General features: G+C 42.6%; 1 protein-coding gene across 1 annotated transcript in view; it reads right to left on the reverse strand.

The window, feature by feature from the left end:
- Nucleotides 1-27,734, reverse strand: part of LOC124612629 — a 607,586-nt gene that overhangs the window by 34,543 nt on the left and 545,309 nt on the right. The window contains exon 6 of the mRNA XM_047140925.1: nt 966-1,097. Within this exon, the coding sequence (XP_046996881.1) occupies nt 966-1,097 (132 nt within the window). The remainder of the gene's footprint in view (nt 1-965; nt 1,098-27,734) is intronic.

Below are 27,734 nucleotides of genomic sequence, written 5' to 3' on the forward strand. Positions count from 1 at the left end.
TTTTTTTATTCATATGACCAGTTTCGGTTCATTCAGAACCATCTTCAGATCTGATATTTCAGTTACAGGAGTAACCCGTCCAAATCCAGCAACTTCCGCATGCTACGTCACATCAAGACGGATTTTAAGTAACATTATATCACTATTATTCTAGGTATATCTCGTGACATGTCTCTATTTGTCAAAAGCAGCCAACACTCAACAATTTATTACCGTTATGTGATTTTACGAGTGCTTAGAACCGGCCGAAATCTATTTTGATGGAATCTACTGCACAAAAACTTGAAAATGGCTTTATGAGATAAAGGGATGTCTCAATCCTCCGAGGACAGCCAGCTGGCTGGACGTTATCACTCAGAGCGCCATCAGGTATCAAAATGGCTGCCCTGGGTCGAATACCTGCGAGCTGGTGACCTCGACAGTGGAGGCGAGCTCGTAAAATATTACCAGATAATTTTGTGGTTAACACTAGTTGACGCTTTAGGAAACAACCTTATAAAATATACATTATATGTGGAGGCACAGTTCTTGCTTCTAGGTTACATGCAATTTCCACGAATTAACAGCAATTCTATAGTGCTAATGGAATATTGGCGGCCATAAATATGTACAATTTTTTTTTTTTTTTAGCTTACAGCTTAATCTTAACTCTAGGCGGTCGTAATATTCAGACACAGGATAAACGGTTGATACAACTCTGGACCACAATGCATAATATCCGACTATCAGACACGTTTTTGCTTAGTAAATAGGGTCATCATCTCAGATAGAGATAATATTTCAGTGAAAACACGCAAAAACGTCTTTTAATATTTATACGGTCGAAATTTACACGTCTCGTTTGCTAGGGACATAAGGCTACTGTAGCACAGCTTTTTTGCGCCGCGTCGCCAGCTAAGACAATTAGGAGCTGAGTGAGGCGATATTTTATAGGGCGGGCAGGCAGAGAGCGAGGCGATACTCACGGTCCAGCCGCCGTCGGCCACCTCCTGCTCGCAGTAGACCTTGAGGAACCAGTAGGTGGTGCCCCGGATCTGCAGGTAGTACACGCCCGAGTCGCGCATGCCCGCGTTCAACAGGTCCACGCACGAGTAGCCCTGCAAACACACGCCGGACACAGCCGTACAGTCAGGCCACAAATACATCTGTAAATCGTAACAGTACTCAACCATGCATGGAAGGCGCCTTAAAAATATGGCAAAACAAGATCTTAGTTTATGAGCTGTCTGTCTAGCTTCTCACCAGACATAATATTAAAAAAGCAGAGTAAAAACACCTTCAAATGGTTCAAATGGCTCTGAGCACTATGGGACTTAACATCAGAGGTCATCAGTCCCCTAGAACTTAGAACTACTTAAACCTAACTAACCTAAGGACATCACACACATCCATGCCCAAGCAGGATTCGAACCTGCGACCGTAGCCTTCACGCGGTTCCAGACTGAAGGGCCTAGAACCGCTCGGCCACTGCGGCCGGCAAAACATCTACAGCCTTCTAAATTTCCAGTTGTTACTTTATCTGAGCAACCAGTTTCAGAGCTGTATTACGCCATCTTCAGGCCCCCTAACCGACGTGTAGGAAGAACCCCACCTCTGGTCCAGTCAAAATAGGGGCCAGCATTCAGTCAGTGGTATCCGCAGTTTTTTGACACAGTGATCCCTTCGATCATCACTTGCCGACTCAAGTAGCGCTGAAACTAGTTGCTCAAATAAAATAATAACTGGAAATTTAGACGGCTGAAGTTATTTAATTTGACATTTTGTATTTAACAGCCGAGATCCCTCAACCATGTGTATACAGATGGACCTACAGGGACATAACATTAGTCAGCCAACGTAAAAGATCTTACTGGTCGCTTTGGAACGTAGAAGATTGTGTAGAACTGGTACCATGTGGGCGCGTCGACCTCCACCACTGACGTACGTTACCAGCGGATTAAGATGGGTCGGCGTGGAGACGTGAGAGAATGACAGCAAGAAACAATTGCGTTTGTTAAGAAAAAGCCAAAGCTATCATCAATCCGAAGGTTGGTTGGAACACTACGGTGCATTATTACGCTTGGCCACGTTGGAGTTAGTATGCCATTGCTTTCCTCAGATTTACTCGCAAGGGGAGGGTCTGACTCGTGGGTCACAGATTCGTTTTGCAAGAACGATCTGTACTGAAAATGAAGAGACATGCGTTTCAACTTTTTTGCTAGTTTTTGAAAAAAATCTAGGTCAAAGTTGATGACGAAAAATCGCATTTTCTACGCTACACATAGAAAGATCGTCTAAAAATAAACGTTTCTTATTAATATGATTTCGGCTGCGAAGTTAATAATGTTCGGGTTATTAACGTTTTTGTGTTTACATGATGTAGCTAGGGTATTTGTCTTTCTGTGCGTCTAGCAGAGCGAGATTGGTGGTGTGCCGCTACCGCGCAGGTCTGTACACTGTCTTAAGTATACTTACGGTGTACTCAACGAATGTGACGAAAAGAGTGTAACATTTTACCACGTTACTGATATTTACGCCCGGCAAGAGCGTGAATAGAGCACAAGAAAAAATCATGATACTATGTTGGACCTGACTGTATACATTCGCAAAATAATTCTCTGAACTCTGATTGTTGAACAGCGCGCGACTCACCGCCTATTCATACTGACAAAAGAATAAAAAAAACATAATCTCAGGGATTGTATGTCGTATTATCACATTAAAGTATTGCTGCAGGATATCTTTACTGTGGTGAAAATTAATTAAAAGAAACCTTGTACTGAAAGAAGGTATTTCCCTTTTTCTTAACGTTATATTCTTCGTCTTGCCGAGAAGCGGGGGAATGTTCTCAGTTTTTACTTTCATACAATATAAAACAATACATTCGCTTTCTTTTCCTTAATAATTATGGTGCAAGTCTTTTAATGCGTCCGTTGATGACGGAAAGCAATGAAATTTATAACGAAATTTTTCCTACGCAAGATGTCTGCCATGAATGGTCGATTGTTCGACCGTTCTTGTCGTTTATCCAGCGTACTGAAAACCTTGCAAATAATATTTTTATTTCTGCATGAAGGTCACTAGACATACGAAGGAAAAAATACTCAATCAGCATAAATTACCATATATTATTTAAAATTTACAACTTACAATGCACAATGGTCGCTTTAGCGTGCGTTAGCTTCGAGACTAGAACAGAGAGTGAGTAATACCGCTGGTCTTTTTAGTTTCTTTCGTTAACGAGTAAAAGAATAATGTATTCGCACAGAGATACTATACAGTTATCTTATAGAGCCTGTTTGTACCATTATTATTTCATTTTATTATCAATTACCATTGCACGCGCATTTTCAGAGTTTTTACTATTTTCATTTTACTTTATTACGTGTCTGACTTTTCGTCGCATATTTTAATATTTTGTACAGTATATCGGTACAGTGGTCAAGCGGTCAAGATGTTAGACTGAAAAACAGCTGATCCGTGTTCGAGAATCAGTCGCAGTTTTTTTTTTCTTCATTCGATGTTTCTTCGGTGTATCTGATAATATTCAGATAAGGGGCATACCTTTCTTTGCCATTTTTTGAAGTTAAACATAGGGAGGTCTGATTAATAATCAAAAAAGTATAAATAACGTACTGACCGTTGTTTTCGTAGTGATACATGACACGCTAACGCACTACGATAGATATTTTCCTAGATGACAATGCTCAACGGACATGCACAGTGAAAATGATACCATCGTAACCTTTGTCAACTGTGTGACGTTTATCTTGTTTCCGACAGGTAAAGAATTTCATCTCACCACTTCAAAATCAAGGGAAATTACAGCAGAGCTGAGAATTACAAGATAGGGCGGATGTTATTAAAATTCATGCGTTCGTCCATAACCAACCCATCTTTCAAGATATGCTTTTGTACGCTTGATATGCATCGAGATTTGTTAGTAGGAACGTGAATCACATGTTTTCCACGAACAATAGTTCAAATGGTTCAAATGGCTCTGAGCACTATGCGACTTAACTTCTGAGGTCATCAGTCGCCTAGAACATAGAACTAATTAAACCTAACTAACCTAAGGACATCACACACATCCATGCCCGAGGCAGGATTCGAACCTGTGACCGTAGCGGTCGCGCGGTTCCAGACTGTAGCACCTTGAACCGCTCGGGCACCCCGGCCGGCTGGGTTTCTTCACCTCGTTGTTTGCGAGAAGGCTCACGAGGAGACGATCAGTTAGGATTATGCAATAATATACTCTAGGTATGTTTTTGTACTAAAATAGCTGTAAATTCATTATATAGACTTATTTGAATACTAATCACACCTCACGATGTTTTACTTCAAGAAAGCAAGGAAAAGTATTCCCATTATCAGAATAGTATCGGATGCGTCTAAAAAAAGATCTAATGAAATAAAGCTAATACCAATAATCGAATACGGACCAGCAGTTTGGTGCCTAATGCCTTGAGCGCTCGCCCACCGACCTTGCATAGAATCACGAGTATCCTAGCTACTGCGCGAAAACATAAAAGCGTCAGTAACTCGAACATTATTAACTTTGGATCCCACATCGATGTTTACTTTTAGACAATGTTTCGGCGTATATAGCATCATATTACTATTTTCCATCAGCTTTGACCTCGTTTTTTTCAAAAACTAGGGAGTGCCTAGCAAAAGGTCGAAACAGTTGTGCCTCTATTTTCAATATAGATCATCCTTGCAAAACTTGATGAAAATCGGTGTCAGTCAATTGTAGGTGAACCTAAGGGTTAACGTGGGCTCCTTCCCATGCTGCAATTCCGAATTTTTTCACATCAGCAAATATTTCCAGATACGAAAAATGATAATGGATAGATAAAAATCGAAGTACTGACTGAGGATTGAACTCGAGATCTCTGAGTCCATAAACGGGAATGCAGGGTATCTCGGCGAATTTCATTGGTGGAATTCTCTCGGGTTGTCAGGCGAATCGTGGCGACGAGTTGACGCAACATTTCTCCTGAAGATGACGAGTAGGAAACCTGTAGAAACATTGCGACAAAACGACGCAACGATTCTGCTGATAACGGTAGCCCAGCTCTCTATCACTAAGCCTTGTTATATCAGCGTGGAATGAACAGTGTGTGTACAAGGAGTTGTGTACAATTTGCAACTATTATGTTTCAAGGTGTAAGAGACGTTGAGTGGACCGATGCCCCAAAGAGCGTTTAACTTGCAGTGTATGGAGGGATTGGCTCAAGCCAGAGGTGTTACTGTGATGTTCTGGTAGTGTTTTACCAACCTTGACCTTGTTCAACTCATTCAGGTTACCGTGAACATGATCTGAGTTATTTCAACATTCTCGCTGACCACGTGTGGCCCTTCCTTACACCTTCCCGATGAGTATCCTAATGATAGGAACTAGAGCGTTCACAGGGCTCTTCCCTGGTTTGACGAACACTGGGGCGTTCTATCGCACTTCTGCTGGCCCGCAAAAAAATCCGACGTTTATTCTACTTAAGATGTCTGGCTTTATTTTGAACCGGTTGAAACGTAGCAATCAACATCCTGTCAAAATGGTGGCTCTAAACGATCTAATCATGAATGAGTGACTTCATCTGGGCACGGTACACTGGAAGAACTCTGGACACTCTAATTCGCCAGATAAGCTCGTTATGAAGGGTAGAGGCGGTACTAAACGGTACTGCCATGACACGTTCTCGAAGGAATTAATTTTTTTGTCCGGTGTGCTTGTGTTGAAGAAATATTGAAGACATAGACGAGGATTTTTGGGGTTTGATTCCCCGCCTATAATGAAATCATTGGCGACAGAGCAGGTAAGTCGCCGCTGATTTTTCAATATAATCACTGTGGCAATCGCCTTATGCTATTTACATATACAACGGAAAGTTTTAGAAAATTACTCCTCCATAATGCACGTCAAATGAATTAACCGAGAGAAAGAAGAAAACGAGAGAGAATAATTCAGTGATGCTACAGAAGGGTAAAATGGAATGGTAATAGTTTCAACGTCCGTGGATGACCCTCGTTGAAGGTAACCAACGATATTCAGACCTTCTTTTATACTGGAGTAGCCACCTATCTTTAAAAAATGAGAAAATAGCTCAAGCGCCCGGGTTCTCAATTTAAACTTAAGTTTTGCCTTTCATAGGAAGTAAAGTAATGTAAAAAAAGTTATTATTTCCTAATGACAAACTTTTTAGATGTATCACCGGCAACACACAAAAGAGACAAATGCATTATTTTCACATGTGTTTGGTAGAAACAGTTTGTGAATCTGATAAACATAATCGTAATCTGCATGTATTTTTATCCAACATTATTTATTTTTACCAGTAAAACAGAGATTTCCTACTGATGGTATAACATGAAAAAAATGAATGGCCAAACAATAATCAGTAAGAAATTGTCCTTTCCTGAAGGCAGAATCCTCAAATATATCTATTTTCAAGGAAACCCGATACCAAATAGTTAACTTTCTAAACAAAACCATCTCAAAAGGTATGTAATAAATAACTTTAACGTCCGACTATTATTTTTAATATTCTAATCATTGTCTTTATTTAACTAAACGGCAATGCAAATGTTTTCTATGAGTAAACTTCGGACCGATGTAAAACACGGCCTGAAGACACTTACCTCATCAGGTTAAAACAGTTGAAATATATATATTATAAAAATATAATGCAAAAAGAGGAAAAAGAGAGAGAGGGCTTAAACTTTTTGAAGGCTTTGGGCAGTAAATTATGGCAGATTACATTTAGAGGTCTGGTTCAATACGAAGTGAAAACCGAGCCACTGTTATTTCAGGGGATAAGGCATTAGTTTATATTAGAAAGTGGAAAGTCTGTAACTTTTCAATTACGAGGCAGGTTATCCATTGTCGATTTCTCTCTACACAGAATGTCTTGTGATTTGATGGGGAATTGATAGTGATTTAAAAGGTATTTTGTTGACGACGTCGTAAACAGAATAGAGATGTTTATTATTCAAGTTTATTGGTGCATTAAATTTTTCTGGCCAGGCGCTCAGGTGTAATCGAAGGTCGCCTGCGTAAAGACGATAATTACAGTGTGAGAGTGCGGAAATTGTGACAGACGAATGTGGGGAAAATAACCTTTGAAGGACATATATCCCTCCATGACCCTCGTCGTGATCCATTCATTATTCATTCTTACTTAAGTGCCTGCTTAGGGCCTGCTCAAGTGGATATGCTTGCGGCCTGACAGATAACATTCCTGCCAGGTAGGGCGCATATCCACAGACTCGCCTACCCGCTGTGAATAACAAATCCGACACGGTTCGTGAGTCCAAAGGCAGAACCGGCAAAGCACAGGAAGTTGAGCAAGGAAAGACAGAAAGGGAAACAACCTCCACCGAGGGGGGAAAAAACAGGAACTGACTAAACGTAGGCGGAAACGACTAAAAAGAACAGCATCTACCTCATTTACATGCTTGAATACCAGCAGTTTGCGGAACAGTGTGTAAAGTTCTAGTACTTAGTGAACTATTGTAGGTGCACACTTAAATTTTATAATGCGTAAATTATGACTTTATCCGTATTGTGAGAGTTTATTGGTGTTATAGGACTTAATTGTGTAATATGTGTATTTCCCAAATTTTTGGAAGTACGCTTTCCAAATGGTTTAAATGGCTCTGAGCACTATGGGACTTAAGATCTGAGATCACCAGACCCCTAGAACTTAGAGCTACTTAAACCTAACTAACCTAAGGACATCACACACATCCATGCCCGAGGCAGGATTCGAACCTGCGACCGTAGCAGCAGCGCGGTTCCGGGCTGAAGCTCCTAGAACCGCTCGGCCACAGCGGCCGGCTTACGCTTTCCAGTTGCTGTCTCTTGACATTATGTTAAAGCATAGTACTATTAAGCAACGTAAACAAATTATTATTATTGTTAATAGATACAAATACTTAATACTAAGTACCCGTCGTTGCCCAGGTGTGTATTTATTCCAGTCTGCTGTTAGTCCATCTCCTCCTTCCCCTTCTCTATGTCCATCTCATCGTTCATCCTCCCCCCCCCCCCCCCCTCCTCCTCTGTCCATCTCCACCTCCACCTCTCCCTGTTCATCTCATGCTCTTTCCTTACCTCGTCCAATTCCTCCTCTCCTATCTCTTTGTGCATCTGCCCCTCTTCCCTTCTTCTGTCCATTTCCTCCTCCACCTCTCTCTGTTCATCTTCTCCTCCCCATCTCTCTGTTCATCTGCTCCTCTCCGTCTCTTTGTAGTTCACGTATATTTATCATATTTCTAACGTATTTGTAAACATATTTCACCTGCATCTCTAGTGAATTTCGCCCAGCAATTACATTTTCACGAGCTTAATGTTTATGTCGTCATAGCTCCTAAACTATGTGTCTTATAATGATATATTTTACTGGTACATCCAATGGCATATGTAAGTATTGTGTGCAAAATGTGTCGCGCGTACCGGTAATAGTAAAGAAGTAATAAACAAAAACGTCGTGCTTCACGCGGCGGTTTTACTGCATGAACAGCGAAAAAGTAATTAGCTATTAACTTTTCTCCTTTCATAATTTTGTGGGGGTTGCCAGGGAGAAAAAGTTTCGTGAGGGTTTAAAATTATGTGTAAAATTTGTTGCAAGTCACTAAGTGCTCTCATCTCAAATACACAGCGACTTAAGTACCGCTATTCATGCGTCGTGGGCTACACCGCTTTTTCGTCCCAATCTCCACCCGTTTTATTGGTAGGTAGTTCTTACCACCATAATGATTTTTCCAGACGGTAAGTGATTCGTGTACCAAGTTTGGTTGACATCGATCCAGTGATTTAGGAGGAGATGTGGAACATACATGCATATACATACAAACATTTTTATATACACTGAAGAGCCTGGTTCACCTGCCTAGTAACGTGTAGGACCCCTGCGAGCACGCAGAAGTGCCGCAACACTACTTGCCATGGACTCACTAACGTTTGAACTAGTGCTGGAGGGAAATGAAACCATGAATCCTGCAGGGCTGGCCAGAAATCCGTAGGAGTACGAGGGATTGGAGACCTCTTCTGAACAGCACGTTGCAACGCATCCGAGATATGTTCATGTCTGGGGAGTCTGATGGCCAGCGGAAGTCTTTAACCCCAGAAGAGTGCTCCTGGAGCCACTCAGGACGTATGAGGTGTCACATTGTCTTGTCGGAATTGCCCAAGTCCGTCGGAATGCACGATGGACATGAATGGATGCAGGTGATCAGACCGGATGCTCACAACGTGTCACCTGTCAGAGTCGTACCTAGACGTATCAACGGTCTCATATCACCCCAACTGCACACGCCCCGCAGCATTACGGAGCCTCCACTAGCCTTGAACAGTCCACTGCTGACATGCGGGGTCCATTGGTTCATGAGGTTGTCTCCATACCCGTACGCGTGCATCCGCTCGATGCAATTTGAAACAAGACTCGTCCGACCAGGTAACACGTTTCTAGCCATCAACAGTACAATGTCGGTGTTGACGGGCCCAGGCGAGGCGAAAAGCTTTCTGTCATGCATTCATCAAGGGTACACGAGTGGATCTTCGGCTCCGAAAGCCCATATCGATGATGTTTAGTTGAATGGTTCTCATGCTGACACTTGTTGATGGCCCAGCATTGAAATCTGCAGCGTCACGTTGAACGATTCTCTTCAGTCGTCGTTGGTCCCGCTCTTGCAGGATCTTTTTCCGGGCGCAGCGACGTCGGATATTTTATGTTTTATCGGATTCCTGATATTCATTGTACACTCGCGAAATGATCGTACGGGAGAGTCCCCACTTAATCGCTTCCTCGGAGACGCTGTGTCCCATCGCTCGTGCTTCGACTATAACACGACGTTCAAACTCACTTAAATCTTGATAATCTGCCATTATAGCAGAGTAACCGATCTAACAACTGCGCCAGACACTTGTTGTCTTAATTCGGGATTGCTGGCCGCAGCGCCGTATTCTGCCTGTTAACATATCTCTGTATTTGAATACGCATGCCTATTGCAGTTTCTTCGGTGCTCCAGTGTATGTATGGAGGTACTGTATCCTACGGGTTACGCCGTCACTCGGTACGGCCATGTCAGCTGGGTTGCCTACCCAGCAGACGTCAACAACAACATTCAGGCTTGCAGAGGACGCTAACTCAGACAGGTGGCGCCAGCGTCACTACAGTACTCCTTGCGCTGGTCCTGTGTACGAAAACAGAGAGGGTGTAGTAGAGTATCTTTCCGCTCTGCTGGCTTTTAGGAGGCCGCATGGCCACAAGACAGCAATTTCAGTTGTGGAGCCAGACGAATTACGACTCTAATAAAGTGAAGAGATCAGCAGGTTCCCTTCGATTTTTAAGAATGATTATCCACGGAAATTGAAAGAAAAACAGTCCTCGGTCACAATTTTTAACAAATTTGCCTGGTTTCAACACTGCTAGGAGTGTCTTCCTCAGAATTTAAATCAAAGAATGGTCTATATTCTAAAACATGTCACAGAATTATGACTAAAAACTTATGACAGGGTATAAGTACAGAATCATCGTGAAAGACTGGCAGTATTTATATGTCATTTATAAAATAATAAAGGGCATATTTATTATTTTATAAATGACATATAAGTACTGCCAGTCTTTCACAATGATTCTGTACTTATACCTTATCATACGTTTGTAGTCATAATTCTGTGACCATTTATACAATATAGACCATTCTTTGATTTAAATTCTGAGGAAGACACTCCTAATAGTGTTGAAACCAGGTTAATTTGTTAAAAATTGTGTCCGAGGGCTGTTTTTCTTTCAGTTGTAACTATTCACGGTCTCTGAAAGTGCAGCCATGTACAAAATTTTGATTACCCACGAGTTGCCTAGCAGTGGTCATCTAGTAACCTCCGAGCAATTTTCAAAATTTCTGTGTTGGTTTGCAAATATTCACAGCCTAGACTAGACCGAGTAAGCTGTCAAACATGGATTGGACTTTGAATCACAAACGTAAAATATATTTAGTTCAGTCTATGTTTCAAATGTTCTTTAGGGAACTTGTGTATTTTATCCAGAATCTCCTCATGTGACTCGAACTGCATATCTCGTGTCTTGAAAATGTGGTAACATATATTGGTGGTTATCTAACCACTTTGGAGAAACTGACAATGTTTCGACATGCGGCACAGACTTTTGCGTCCACTGTCACAACGTTATATTTTATGGTAATTAAACACTTGAATATTATTATACTACAATATTTTATATATCTTTTATTATTATTAAAATCATAAACACCTCTGGCATGTTAGAACTCAGAGCGATGGCATGTTAAGTTTGAGAAGGGAGGTTCAAATGGTTCAAATGGCTCTGAGCACTGTGCGACTTAACTTCTGAGTTCATCAGTCGCCTAGAATTTAGAACTAATTAAACCTAACTAACCTAGGGACATCACACACATCCATGCCCGAGGCAGGATTCGAACCTGCGACCGTAGTGGTGCTCGGTTCCAGACTGCAGCGCCCAGAACCGCACGGCCACTTCGGCCGGCTGAGAAGGGAGGGAGGGAGGGTCAGTAAACAATTGTGACCTTTCAGAACCGAATCCTAAACCCACTCATGAATCCACATAGGAAGAAAAAACTGTTTTTGACAAATTATCTCTACAATTTCGAAACACTAATGTTATTACAGAAAGATACCGTTGATTTAGTAACCAACTGTATGCAAATCTTCTTTCTCTCCGTTCCTTGTGCCCAACTTGGGAGCACATTGAACTTAGTTAGCACTCTTATTCTTTTCCAGAATATTTGAGTTTGTGAATTAATGTTCGATGATTTCTTAGCGTCTCTACAGGGACTGGGTTAATTTGAGGTGTCACGTGACTGGCATGTCGTCAGATCTTCACTACCGATCGCTGTGAGTCTACCTCAGAGTAGACAAGCCACACGCTCATATTGTGGAGGCCCGACCCATGGGATACTTCCGTTCCCAAGGCCGCGCAGCTAGATCACTTTCACTTGCTATAATATCAACGGTACACTGACTACTTAGCGGAATGGTTAGCCTAGCTGCATTCGGTGCGAAACGACCCGTGTTAGATTCCCGGTACCTCCACAGGTTTATATCTCAGATAGGAAGGTGTGAAACGCAGTTTACGTAGCCTGGTGAGGCCAGATGAGGAGCTGCTTGAATAAAGATGCACCTACTGGCAATAACAGCTGATCACACGTCCCACAGTCTGCCTTGCAGGCAGCAATCGGTCAGTCGCAACACGACTAAGGTGGTTCAAATGCCCTTCCAAACACCAATATTTTGGTTTCCTCGTGGTTTTCAAAAGTCACTTAAGGTACATGCGAGGAGGTCATAATTGATGATATGGTGTCCAATGAGTACCGTGATCACTTTCCTGTACGGAAAGGCAGACGCCATCTAGGTCGCTGTTTTATTTTATTGGATAAACGGTTTCCACCATTTTAGGTCATCCTCAGATCCATTAAATACTAAAAAGGAAAGAAATAGAGTAAGTCAGCACAAGTATAATCTTAAAGTGACATAAAAGTATGTACAGTGACAGTATGCAAAAAACAACATGAGGCAAATCAGACGGTAGTACCACGAAGCGCATGTTATCAGTTGTCAAAGATAGAGTTAAAACTACTACGCGCATATTCTGACGTGGCTCAACACTTGCCGCGCGGGCTTAGCCGAGCGGTCTGAAGCGCTGCAGTCATGGACTGTGCGGCTGCTCCCGGCAGAAGTTAGAGTCCTCCCTCGGGCATGGATATGTGTGTGTTTGTCCTTAGGATAATTTAGGTTAAGTAGTGTGTAAGCTTAGGGACTGATGACCATAAGATTTCACACACATTTGAACTTTTTTTTTTTTTGGCTCCACACTTCAGCGCCCTCATATAGTGAAATTTGCCTTTAAAATAATTTACTGTGTTTTAAAGTAAAAGCCTAAACAAAATAAAGATTAAAATTACGTGCCCTTAAAAGATTAAAATTAATACATATTAAGTATTGTAAAAAAGTTTAAAAATTTTAAAATTTGCGAGCTTGCAGAAGACGAAATGTCATGTGCGGGATGTTGAGCATCTTTTTATAGTCAGCTCGCTGCAGGCAGACGGTCCCACAGACCACACACAGGAACGCGTATTCACGTGTAGCAAAACAAGGCGTAGTACGAATCGTCATCGTACATGCTAAAATGATCGGCCCGTGAAAACTCACTCCGCTCGTTCAAAATCTTGTCTGGATCTGTTTTTTTTTTTCGCGCAAAGTATTTCAAGCTCCTCCAGCACAACCAGACACTGATCTTCTTCTTCTATCTTTTTTTTTTTTTTTTTTTTTTTTTGCTAATATAAGTAGTAGTAGTAGTTGTTGTTTTATGCATTTGGAGATCACGTTTAGAGGTATGTAGACACGTCATGTATTACAGCTTCAGTAGGAAAAGAAACATAGTTCACTTACAAACGCGTTTACGCACTTACAGGTTTAGTTTGACAGGGATGGAACAGATGATCGGTAGCGGCCTTATAGTAGCCACTATCCATGCATTTGCTAAAGTAATTTAGGGAAATCGCGGAAAATCTAGTCTGAATGATAGATTATAGATTGGAGACTGGAGCCTCCATTCTCCTTAATACAACTCCAGTCTGTTTAAAACAGTGCAGTTCAATTCGATTTATTCCTAATGTACACTACTGATTTATTTATACTTTTTCCAAAGAAATCATTTCATCATGTACAAACGCTAGTGCTACATCGTTATTCATTCTTGTTAATATCGGGCAATGAAATTTATTTATCATTAAAGATAACGAACACAAACGAAGTTAAGGAAACCAAGAAGTGAAAAATCCATCAAAATAACAATTTTTTTATTGTTTTTAGTTATACTCCAGTTTTTCCTCAGCAAGAACATGTATGGTTTTTAAATTTTTGGTAAATACTGACAAGAAAGAGACGGCATTTTCCAAACAACGAAACGACCTCTTTTCTCAATTCTGCTGTGTTTATTCCGGCTGCAGGAGACTTTCTCAGTCTTTTTTTATTCCTTGGCTCTGCTTTACAAGTTGGTGACCCCGGTGCTAAACGAGTATAGGTAACAGTTGAAGATCACTTCAGCATTCTGTTTACATTTTGTTCGCCTTAGTGATTTGAAGGAGAAGCTTAATTTCAAAGTAATCGTATTGCGATTATAGTTGTATTTTACCTGTATTAATCTGAAACATGGACAGAATAATACGGAGAAATATTAATAATTGAGAAGGAGTGAGAAAAGCTGTGTGGACCACCGTCTTTCACACGATCGCTACAGACGAGGATCCCTGTCATTCTCTCTGTCTAATGGGCCCCGAGTCATAGTGCAAACGTCAGAGAGTTAGTGTAACGGGTGATGTACATAGACACAACCACCCCGTACCAATGTCAAAAGCGGATGTTATAAAACCTATCTACAGAGACTTATCTGAAAAAACTTGCTCGTTGAATACATTCATGGGAGAATTCAAAATCCCAATGAAAGTCTCAGGAGGCGTGTCTGTGGGAAGTTTTGGCTAAAACAGTACTTGTGGGCCTCAGAACCCTAAAAGTCGGAATCAAGGACCCAGCGTTTTGTTCCAATGAGGGTCAGCCAACAGGCTGAAAGTTTTCAGTGATATTGAGGGCGGGGGGGGGGGGGGTGGATTGTTTGGGGGAGGAGAGCAGACAGCGAGGTTATCTGTCTCATCGGTTTAGGAAAGAAGTCGGCCGTGCCCTTTCAAAGGAACCATACCGGCATTTGCCTGGAGCGATTTAGGGAAATAACGGAAAACCTAAATCAGGGTGGCCGGACGCGGGATCGGACCGTCGTCCTCTCGAATGCGAGTCCAGTGTGCTAAAGTGATATCAGCGTAGAACCTGAGGTGAACATGAAGAATGCCCGATGCGATACTGCATGCATGTCCGAAGGAACAGCCACTGCAACGACCACAGCCGTTATGAAATACATTAAATGTATTCGCAGTTGCGACTATGGACATATCTAATGAATGTACGAGTGCAGGCTGTAGCCACATGCCGGCCGCGGTGGTCTAGCGGTTCTAGGCGCTCAGTCCGGCACCGCGCGACTGCTACGTTCGCAGGTTCGAATCCTGCCTCGGGCATGGATGTGTGTGATGTCCTTAGGTTAGTTAGGTTTAAGTAGTTCTAAGTTCTAGGGGACTGATGACCACAGATGTTAAGTCCCATAGTGCTCAGAGCCATTTGAACCATTTGTAGCCACATGGTTGACGACATATGGAAGTTCGGGTCTGGCAGCGAGTCATCCTCGGACAGCCTAATGGTAAGGCGAATGCTCAAGATAAGCAACATAACCGCGTTGGAGTCCCAATTCGGGACAAATTTTCTTTGTCCTCATTCCGTTACTCAACAGATGATTGTCCATATTCGCAACTGCGAATACATTTAATGAAGAATGCGCTTCTGGCAACTGACCAGCTGAGGATACGGTAGGCTGAAAAAACTGCCCTACAAATGACAAAAAGAAGGCCTCAAAACGTAAGCTGGAGAATACAGAAACCCGCAACAATGACAGCTAGGGACCTAGTGAGTTTTAACTTTCAATTTAGGTTGAACAGATCATATCAAGAATTTTAAATGCATTGTCCCGAAAACATAACATTTTGTCTTAGATACAATTTTCTCTGAATGTAACACATCTATGCCAATGAAACTTTTCACGGAAATTAACTGCTTTACTTTTATTAAAATGTATGAGGATAGGGCAATGAAATAAAACATGTGACAAATATTTAGTTTTTTAATGACTATTTTTTTAAGTGCCATACTTTTCTGTGAATTTCTGCTGTGATGACAATGATGCTGCTATATATTTAATACACTTTTATATGATAACTAATGCAGGTTTAAAATTTGGTTTGATTTGAAAAAATTGTTTTGAGAAATGTGTACCAACGTTAGTATGTTCAGCTGTAGGAAATACGCTGGCCGGAGTGGCCGAGCGGTTCTAGGCGCTTCAGTCTGGAACCGCGCGACCGCAACGGTTGCAGGTTCCAATCCTGCCACGGGCATGGATGTGTGTGATGTCCTTAGGTTAGTTAGGTTTAAGTAGTTCTGAGTTCTAGGGGACTGATGACCTCAGATGTTAAGTCCCATAGTGCTCAGAGCCATTTGAACCATTTTTTGTAGGAAATACGCTCACCACCGGATCCTCTCCATAAGTGGATTCACGTTTTCAGTGTTAGTAATGTTCATTACTGTTGAAAATAGTCCATCAAAGACACAGCTTGTTAAAGTTTCGTCCATGTCTGCCGTAAAAGTCAGTAGAGAAATGGTAGTTATCATGTTATGTCCTTTCAATAGGTCAACCCAGATGATGTTTACCACAAACCGTCACCAAAGATATGACGGAGACAAGCTCCATAGATCCTGATTATTAAGCCCACAGGAACGCCTGAATTTACCAGGCTTCCTTCACAGGAGGAACCACATGCCGAAATAATTACTTCGTTCCGACTCAGAGCAAATTTCTCGAGCTGCAAGGAACTGTGTCCGAGCTTTCACTGATACCGGACACTGCACCATTCACGTGGCAGCCTTGGTATGCTGATGATGTTCATGCCAAAGGTGAATCAGACTGAGGCGCGCGCGCCAGAGAAAACCGTGCCACACGGGAGCGCTGGTTTGAAACGTGTTTTCGCTAATGAGGAGCTCAAATATTTGGCCGGCACCGTCTCGGAGGAACCAGTTCTGAGACATGGGGCAACTGAGGAAAGTAATGCATTCGACCAAATGCCTGTGAGCAGTCCACGTGCAGACAAGTGCATTGGAATAAATTTTGCTAGCGCTCATGTTCAACAGACAACTGCGCAACTCAAGTGATGGGATTCCGAATGTAAATTTTAATTTAACGAATTAAAAATGCCAAAATGTCACAGTTATGTGTAATTTAATGCTGCACTGTAACCAACAAATGTATTTTGGGGATATTTAAATCTAGAATTTCACGGTACAACAATACAGTAGATACAGTTGAGTTTAAGCGTGCGCCAGTGTTAATTAGGGTGTTCGGAAATTCCCGTCACAAACTTCTATGACCTGTAGAGGGGAGTGAGTACATAATATTTTGAATGGGAAGCCATGTTCAGAAACGTATCGTTTCCGTTCTACGACGGTTTCAGTTCAGATGTTTAACTCGTCCCTTCTGCTTGAGGAATTGATTAGGCATGACGCAGTACAATTATCATGTAACAATTCGAAAGAAACCACTACGAAATACCAATTTATCACTTGAGTACATTTGCTAGTAGTAATACTTAAAACTTACGTGTTTACATCATTGCAAAACTGAACGTACAGAACAGTGGTGGTGTATTACAACAGCGGCTCGATGTGGTGACCACCAACGTTGTTACAGACACTGTACCTTCGAATCATGTAGTGGTACACACTCAGTATCCCACCTGGCGCCTCTTCCGTTTCTGGTGCAGCGGCCGGAGCCCGTGTTGATAGATCTTCCCCTGTCTCGCAGGAAGGCAGACGCTAAGTGACATCAGGTGACCATCTGACGTAGTACAGGTCATACTGTCTACCCTATTGCATACAAGGATGAGCAACTCTGAGACTTTTCTCTTTAGTCGACGCGTTACACATCTGAATTGAATCCGTAGTAGAACGGAAGTGGTTCGTTTCTGGACATGGGTTACTACTCATAATATTTTTTACTCACTCCCCTCTACAAGTACTACAAGTTTCTATTGTAAACCATTTCACATGCATTGCTGGTTAAAGACCTCCTCTGTGCCTTACAATATTCAGCAATACGCATCAGTCATGCTCCTATGTGTACGTTAACACGGGCCGTAGGAAAGCAGATTGCCGACAATATAACTGGGCAATATTCAGCTGACGGAGGAATTTTAGTCACTCTTGGCCGGCAATGGTTACAGCAATGCATTTCCTGGCCAGAAGAGTTTATACAGGCCGCAGTAATGCTCGGAAATGGACGAAAGCGAACTACAGTGCGAGACTGAGTAGACGTGCCAACTTTCGGATTAAAGTGAAATAATATTGTTGCACTGCTCAGATTACCGACTTGACGCTGCAGCACCGTCAGCGTGAGGAAGAGGAACAAAAGTGAGATACTGAGAAGGAAACATTAACAGATAAAGGAGGAGGTCCAAATGGCCCGGCCGTGTGGAACATTATCCGCTCCAGGCAGACAACAGTGGCAGCACCTCGACCACAGCTCGGCAGCTACCAGTAACAGCCTGCTCCGTCAGCAATATTTCTCGGCAATAACTTGAAACCGGCGCGTATTGCAGTCAAACTACAGCAACGTTGACGGCAACACTTTCTTGCGACACAGTAAGGTATAACGTGTAATATGGTTCGTACAAACCAAGGTCATTGTTCCACAAAATTTCGGGAGAACTGCCGGATGTTTGTAACTTCCTGCCACAATATTTCGGCACAGAGTCTTCTGGCTATCTTCAAGTGACACTGGCAAAAACGCACTGAGCTCTGGTATTTAAGGCCCCGCCGGCACATGCGTGGTGGATTCACTTGGCTTTGCGCGTGCGCTACTGAGCGCGTTCGATTCTGCTGCGCCGCGCGCCCTCCGTGGTGAAAACTCGCCGCATCGATATCAACTCGATTGTCTTCCCGTGGTTACATCACAGAACTACGCCGGCTACGGAAGACACGAAGTTTTTCAACGATTGGATTCCATGCCGAATTCAATTGAAAGCCGCCGTCTCGATTAATAAGAGACTCACTGTCAGACAACCGTCTTTCCACGGATTCATTAACAATAGAATTCCAAAAGTTAGTCTATGGGCCACAATTTTTGTCTCACTGTAATTCATGAAATGACCAGTGGAAATACAGTGTTCGGTGATGGCAGACTTACAAGGCTGAAGAAGGCGAGTATGACGCTGATGTTCTACTATGGAGTTTGAGAAGGGGGTTGCATGCCGTTTTTAGACGTCTTGGTGCAACGTAAGAGCGATGGAATACTTGGTCATTCAGTATATAGAAAGCCCACTCACACAGACCTTTACTTGCAAGCCGTTAATTTTCATCATCCGGCACAAACGGTGGATGTTTTGAAGACATTGATTCACCGAGCCCACGTCATCTCTGACACCAATAGTTTGCAAACGGAACTGGAGCACCTGCAAACTGTATTTCTGAAGATTGGGTATTCGTCCCAGCAAGTGGAGAGAGCGTTGCAAACATATAAACGACGGAGCAAAGAAGAGGAAGAGGCCTTTAAACGACTGCCTATTTACCAAATATTGGTAATATTTCAGCGCAAGTACGTAGAATACTAAGAAAATATAAAGTGAAATCAATCTTTCGCCCTCCTGCAAAAATTTCGTCGCTGTTGGGATCTGGCAAAGACGACCCAGAGCTGCGCAAGGCAGGTGTTTACAGGATTTCGAGTGATTGCGACAAATCTTTATACGGCAAACGACGCGTACTGTGCAGGATCACATTGTAGAACATCAGCGGCGTACTCGCCTTCTTCAGCCTTGTAAGTCTGCCATCGCCGAACACTCTATTTCCACTAGTCATGTCATGAATTACAATGAGACAAAAGTTGTGGCCCAGACCTCTATCTTTTGGAGTTCTTTTATCTTGAGATGCTGAGTAAAACTGATATTCAGCATGTGCAACACCTTTATTAAATATATATGTGTATCTTTATTTATATTTGCGTCACTACAACAATGATAATCGTTATATTGTTATACTTGTATCGCTGTTACGTCATCAATTTATGGTCTGTATTACATGTCTCTCATTTAACATTTAGTTGGCTAAATGGTCGGTAGCTACCGGAAGCTCAATAAACAAAAAAGTGTACCAGACATTAGTTCGTAGTTCGTGATCTTTGAGACATGAGCCATCACATTCGTATTGCTATGGTAAATGTTAAGCCTGCAGTACTGCAAAAGACTTGGAGAGAAGTGGAATACAGATTAGATGTCCGTCGCGTCACTAATGGTGTGGACATCGAGGTGTTTTAGGTGTGTAAAACAAAATTAAGTTACCATACTTGTAGAAACATATCGTCAAGAAATCTCTCAATTACTTCTCTAGTTATTACATGTTATATTATTATATGTTTAACACAAACACCCGGTAGTTTAATTAGCAGGGTTGAACATTGCAGCACTATCATACTTTCAACTAGAAAGTGCGCTAGTTGCTTCTTATTTATGTCGTAGGAGATTTACTACTTTCAAGGCCGAATGTACTTCCATGACAAGCGATGGAGCTGAAATATCAACTAGTAGACTGAAGATTACAAGTAATGCTTTTAGATTGGTTCCAGGTTACCTATTCGAGCGCTCTGCACTCCCTTGTTGAGTGGGTGGAAAATAAATTTAATAAATATAAACCCTAGGAAGTGGAGAACGAAAACGGAGTAGAAGCTAATGCACAAAGGAAAAAGGGCCATGGTTAGGTTCAAATGGCTCTGAGCACTATGGGACTTAACATCTGAGGTCATCAGTCCCCTAGAGTTAGACCTACTTAAACCTAACTAGCCTAAGGACATCACACACATCCATGCCCGAGGCAAGAATCGAAACTGCGTCCGTAGCGATCGCGTGGTTCCAGACTGAAGCGCCTAGAACCGCTCCGCCGCAGCGGCCGGTGCCATGGTTAGGTTGTGTTCTAGTGAACTGTAATTAATACTCCATTTCCTGAAGTACGGAACTGTGATAAAAAAGAGCCGTACCGCACGAGTACCACAGCAGGATGCAGCTTTATGCTGGGCACTCTAACGTCATATCAGCCAAGAGAGAAAAAAGTTATTTCTTTTTTATGTTTCCAACCCGTTACAGATGTACGTCTGTAATCTGCCTTGTTGTAACGTAGCTCACTGAAGCCTGAGTCCGACGCCGCATGCACTAGTTTAAGGATGTGGGTGCGAGCGTCAGGTCAGCTGGCCCTGAGATCGGCAAGGCCACAGCCTCCAGTCGCGCACCTTCACCACTTAAGAGCACGATCTACTAAACGCCGCACAGCTGCGCATAACTTACCCGATAGCCGTGAGTAACGCACACGATCTGGAAAAATTATTTGTTGACGTGTCGCGGCCGCTGGGACTTGTCACGAGCGACACGAGCCCCAGCGCTTCTCTTTCCCTCGTCCTACTCCAGAGTAACGCGGCAAGGCGAACTGGCCAAAGAAAGGAAGTGATCAAAGCATTGACACAATGATCATATGTATCTCAAAGCGTCGTGTTCTCACTGCGTATAGCAGTCGGTAAAATGAAGTAAAATTGTATGGCATGATTGGCCGGGAAACCGGAAAGGGCAGGTTTAGCTACCTGAATTGGCAAGGTGTATCTATACTTCGCACCCGTAGGCACCTTTGCTTCGCGAAGTGTGAGAGTTGTGTGCTTAAGTATAACTGTTGGGTGTAGGTGACTGTTGTCGGTGTGCGTGCAGTGTTGTGTCATGTATGTGTTGGATAATGATGAGAGACGGAAGTTGGTGAAATCCGCAGTCACCATACAGCCTACTCCTCTCGAAGAGGGCCGCCGAGCCTTAAGTCCCCGTCTGACGGACGGATCACCACCAACAGTGTCGCAGGCCATCACTACACGAGACACTGCGGAGAGGTTTGGAATTTAAGCCAGGACTCTGGTGTAGATCTGACACCATAGAGGCAGGAGTTGTCAGCCATTTCTAAAGATGACTACAAAAAATGTTTCGAACCGTGGAAGCGCCGGTGGGACAAATGTATTAGTTGTGATGGAGAGTATTTTGGAGGGGATAAGGTTGTTCTGTAAACAGTTTGGAAATATATCTTTCAAAAAATAATTGCGGTTTTTTGGGTACCCCCTCGTACATACTTTTCTTTAATGCTCAGTGGATTTTAATAACAAAAGTAACTGTGAAACACATATTGCAATCTCTCCTAGTGTGCAGGCAATGTGCAACATCAGCAACTAATAACTAAAGAAAAGATCAGAATCATAGTTCAGTCCTAATGGCCAGATCGTTCAATATCCTGAGTTGTGGGGCATTCTTATGCGACAGTGGCCCGATGTTGGACTGCATGGGAACGTGCGCGCAGCCATACTCGCCAAAGTTCGGAAAGACCATGTCTGACCACATCAAGGATCAATCGATGTACTGTGCATCAAGCATCGCAGACCCTTCACGCCTGCATCTGCCATGCGAGAATAAGTAATGGAATCCTGGTACATTCTTTGTTATCCCGCGCCATCGTTCGAGCACTAGCAGCAGGCGGACTATGGAATTACCGTCCCATGAGTAGGCTGCCGTCGACACTAAAACTGAGACGACTGCGTTTGCAGTGATATCGTGCCCGGGAAACGTAGACTCCTGACGGGTGGCGACGTATTATGTTCAGCGATGAATCGCGGTTCTGCACTGCCCCGGAAGGCCATCGTCAGCGAATACGGAGGCTACCTGGGTAGAGGTCTCATTCTTCCAAAGTTTTGAGAAACACTACGGTGTTGCTCCTGGCGCCTAGTGCGAGAAGCCATTGGGTTAGTAGTGAGTGAGGGTACTGTGACAGCACAACGCTACGTCGCGGACGTCTTGTCTTCTCGTGTGTAACCTCTCATACGTGATGTTGAGGTTCTCGCATGTCCAGCAAGATCCCCAGCTAGAACATGTGTGGGACGTCAACTCCATCCCGTGCCAGTATCCAGGATATCAAAGACTAATTACAACAGGTGTGGGCCAGCTTGCCTCAGATTTATTACACCCTTCCTAACCGAGTCAGTGCATGAGAGGGGGCAAGTCGGCTCATACTGCCAAGTTCTTTGTAAATTCGACTCGAGTCTGTAATCACTGAAATAGCATCATGTAATCTCTCGACCCGTGACGTTTCATTTCGTTTATCACCCCTTCTTGATGCTTAACTTTTTTGTCAGGCAGCATAGATAATTCTGACTGGTGCACAGCAATTTATTTGCCGTAAGTTATCGATGGAATCAGGAAAAATAAACGAAAACGACATATTCTTCTTCATGACAATGTCTCAAGTGATTTATCGCCCAAAGACTTTTTTTGTTCCTTTATATCAAACAAAAATGCTTGGGGATGCTATTTCATCAACTGAAAGATCCACTGAATGCTTCCGAAACCATGTTTTTGAGACAGCAACAAGAGAGTGGAGGAAAATGTTTCCACAATTCGTTAGAATGCGTAGGAAAGTGTATATATTTTAAAGGCAGATATTTACATAAAGAAAAAACGATAGAACACTCTGCCCGACACTTCATCTACCTCTGATTCAACTGCACAATATTTCGACGAATGAGCAGAAATAGTCACATACTGTAAGGAGGGCCACTATACGTGATTGCTGCTTTGCCTTCAGCATATCAGACTACTGAAACGTGGACACAGATGGATATCCGGAACTATTGCTTCTGTTATTGACTCTGTAACTCAAACTTGTTGGACAGAGAGAAAATTTTAGTCACTGAGGAGATCACGAAATGTGTCCCACAGTGTTCAGTTTTGGCTCCTCTCCTATTTCATACATATGTGTTTGACTTTCCAATTAACATCCATCTAGCAGAACTGGTACTTTTGCAAATAATACCAATAACAAATCCCATTACCGAGAAGAACAGAACAAACTGTTAATATTTTTTCAAAGAATTTATAGCAGTTCTCTGAAAATGGACTCTTTTTTAATTTTGAGGAAACACACAACATTCTGCTCTGTACAACAAATAGGGTCACGCCAACAATTCAACAATTGATGTAGCACACGAACAGGAATGGGTAAAGAGGGCAGAAAGGTACAAATTTTTGGGTGAACATATTGATAAAAACATGAGCTGGAGGAGACTGATTATTGAGCTTCTCTTCGTATAAATGCTAGTCTTGGAAACAAACGAATCAAACGCCTAGCATATTTTGTACATTTCTACTCAGTAATATCATATGGAGTAATTTTCTGGGATGACTCATCTCTGTTAAAGAAAGTATTGATAGCACAAAGCGAGCAGTGACAATAATCCATGGTGTTCAGCCACTGTCGACTTGACCATGTGATATTTATATGAATTTTTTCATAAATGATCCATCATAACTGGAGAATATTAGTAACGTTTATAACAACAACACTAGGAGAAAAACAGACCTTCATTACTCATTATTAAGGCTGTCAATGGTTCAGATAGGATTTCAATAAGCATCAACAAAAAATTTTGTTCATTTGTCGGACAACACGAAACGTTTGCCAGGCAGTAAAAGTTATAAGCCTAACCTAAAATCATTTATCATGGACAACTTCTATTCCAGGAACGATTTTTTTATTTAAAACGCGATAGCCGTTAAAAAAGGAAATAAAAAGTTGCATAAGTAAGACTGAAAAATAATGTGCGCATTAATGTTAAAACGTATCGTGTATATACATCCGATAAGCTGACTTTTTCCACATAATTTTGCTAAGAAATCGTTTAGATGACCTGTGGAACTGTAATTAACTAGTTATTAGATTTTTATTATAGTCCGGTTCAGACAAATACTGAGCCATAGTGGTATTTAATAACGATTTCAGACACGCAGAAGGCAATACTCAGCAACAGTTCTTTAGCACACTCACAGCAATAACAGTATCTTTATCGAAAGCGGTACGTAGATGTCCTTCGCGGTAAGCTGTTGGTAGATTGGAGATGTAACAGTGACAAGGTGCAGCATACAGCCCAGTCGTTGACACAGGTTTGTGTGGGAACTGTGGAACTGTACTATTTGGCTGACCATTCAGTCGCTGCATCACTGCCACTGTTGGATCTGCATCCAAGAATGGGAGAGACCAGTCCTTCCATTCTCAAGGCTAATCTTACAGGTAGCCAAGTAAGGGGTGAGGACTGGTGGTCATAAATGAAGACAGAAAACAACAATGGGAATAGTGCGAGGGATGGCTCTCTCCTAGGAGAACGGGCAACCAGATTGTCTGGCACAAAATTTGTGGTAAAATTGGATATAGGGTTTTGATGTCTTGTGGAGTTCCTTTTATAATGTAATTGTGCAAGGTTTTTCCACGTTTTCAACCAGAAGCCATACGGCATTTCTTATAACTGGAGAAGAAAGTCACATAGTTTGTAGGTATTGTATTGTATTGTATTGTATGTTAACCGGGGACCTAGAAACGACGTAAAGGCTCCGTCCTCGCCGCAGTGGTCCGCAACCCCACGACGACTACCGCAGTCCACTTCACCCCTCCGCCGCCCCACACCGTACCCAGGGTTACTGTGCGGTTCGGCCCCCCGAGGACCCCCCAGGGAACGTCTCACACCAGACGAGTGTAACCCCTATGTTTGCGTGGTAGAGTAATGGTGGTGTACGCGTACGTGGAGAACTTGCTTGTGCAGCAATCGCCGACATAGTGTAACTGGGGCGGAATAAGGGCAACCAGCACGCATTCGCCGAGGCAGATGGAAAACCGCCTAAAAACCATCCACAGACTGGCCGGTTCACCGTACCTCGACACAAATCCGCCGGGCGGATTCGTGCCAGGGACCAGGCGCTCCTTTCCGCCCGGAATGCCGTGCGTTAGACCGCACGTCCAACCGGGCGGGCTTGTAGGTGTTACTCCATTTAGTTTTGTGCTGACAGTCAGATGACCGAGACAGAGCAGAAGTACGGACAAAGCATAGCGTGCAGTCTCTTACACGTTCATGAAATTAGCCAAAAAAAAAAGAAGAAAAATGGCTCTGACCACTATGGGGCTTAACTTCTGAGGTCATTAGTCCCCTAGAACTTAGAACTACTTAAACCTAACCAACCTAAGGACTTCATACACATCCATGCCCGAGGCAGGATTCGAACCTGTGATCGTAGCGGTCGCGCGGTTCCAGACTGTAGCCACTCCGGCCGTCGAAATTAGCCACATTATTTACATTGTACTTTTTATCTTATGTTTATGATCAGTTTTCGATTGTAACATATTATCCTTGTGAGATAGAATTGTCAGGTACCCACCAAAAACAATCTTATGCATATTTTAAGAAAGTATCACCAAACGCCCAAACCCGGACTGCTAGGGTGTGTGGAAGAAATCTAGTTTCTTTTAAAATAATTGATATATCGCTCGTTACTTATATGACTGGCTCCTTAAGCAACTTCGCAAATCTGAAGATGGTGAAGCGTTGCTCGAAATGAATCAGATCATAAAAATAAACGTGCAAGTGAGATGGCAAAGTAAACGATAAATTTTAAATATCAATACCTCATGGTGGATATGTTGGCAGTTGTTTCTAGGTTTGTTTCTGACACACACACACACACACACACACACACACACACACACACACATACACACACAACACATGTATTCGCCTTCATGTTTGTAGTATCTGAGTTGTCAGGGGATTGTGATGCAAAAGTTTCTCTCGTGAAAGCTGTATGTATTCTGAGAGGCGCGTTCATTGCGTGCTAGAGCTGCCTGATGGTGTCTGGCCGTGCTGGTACATACTAAAAGGACGGAACGAGCCGAGGAAAGTGAACATGGCCACTCACGAAGAATGGCGTTTTCGCCCGTCTCTCTGGCATTGTCCTGCGATTAAAACGGAGTTGCCAGGCGAATGACGCTTTCGTGACGCAGACAATAAGAAAATGATATTACGCCGACAGTGGTCGCCTGCTCATGTGTCTGCATCAATGCTTCAGTGGATGTTGCGAAAGTTTCATCGCTTTATTTCGGTTTCTTTTGTAAAACGAAAAGAAATTTCCCTTTTTCAGTGTCTATGAAACGTTCTTTTCTGTGTTTCTCCGGTCAGAGATGAATGGAATACCTTCGCAACGCGCTATTTAATGTAATTGTCTTGTTATGTGTTATGAGGACGGAGTCAGTAATATTGACGAGTATCTTTCAAAAATAAATATATGTTACTAAGATAATCAAGTGGCTTTCTACGTTCATGTAAATTATACCTACTTTTTTTTAACCTGTCTGAAAAGTTTGTTTGCAACTGGTGTTATTTAGCAATTTTATTAACAGTGTACTGGAGAAAAAATGGTTCAATTGGCTCTGAGCACTATGGGACTTAACATCTGAGGTCGTCAGTCCCCTAGAACTTAGAAGTACTTAAACCTAACTAACCTAAGGACATCACACACATCCATGCTCGAGGCAGGACTCGAACCTGCGACCGTAGCAGTCGCGCGGTTCCGGACTGAAGCGCCTAGAACCGCTCGGCCACCGCGGCTGGAAACCGGAGAAAACACAGTACTATTCTTATTACTTGTACCAGTTTCGGCCATATCTTAAGCATTACGAGAGGAGAGTTTAAGTTACGATCCAACTCGTCAAAGACATGTGATTTCTCGGCCAACCGCCTCGTAGTGCAGAAAGCCAGTTCTCATAAATGTGAAAATAGCCGAATAAGGCCGAAACCTTCAATTGTAATGATAATGCTATGGTGTGAAGGTAGACTGTAAACGAAATTTTTGTGACGTAATAATTAGTCTTTTGAGATCTACGACTTCCGCATTTCTGAGATTTTAATTTTCTCGACAGACCGCAGTTGGATTTTGGCTGACTGGCAGCGTGTTGCCTTACTTGGACAGTCCACGTTAACTTCTTCACGCAACGGATGGAGGTCGGTATATTCCGTGGGACGATAAATAGTACATAATCGCTGATTGGTGGAGACAGCATTATGGTGTAAATATTTTTGAACAATTTAATTTGCTCGACAGTGCCTGGAATGGATTCCGGCTGACTGTAGACAGGTTGCCTTCTCTGAATAATTCACGTTATTGTC

Source organism: Schistocerca americana, chromosome 4 (genome assembly GCF_021461395.2).
Source record: "Schistocerca americana isolate TAMUIC-IGC-003095 chromosome 4, iqSchAmer2.1, whole genome shotgun sequence".
NCBI classification, from domain to species: Eukaryota; Metazoa; Arthropoda; class Insecta; order Orthoptera; family Acrididae; genus Schistocerca; species Schistocerca americana.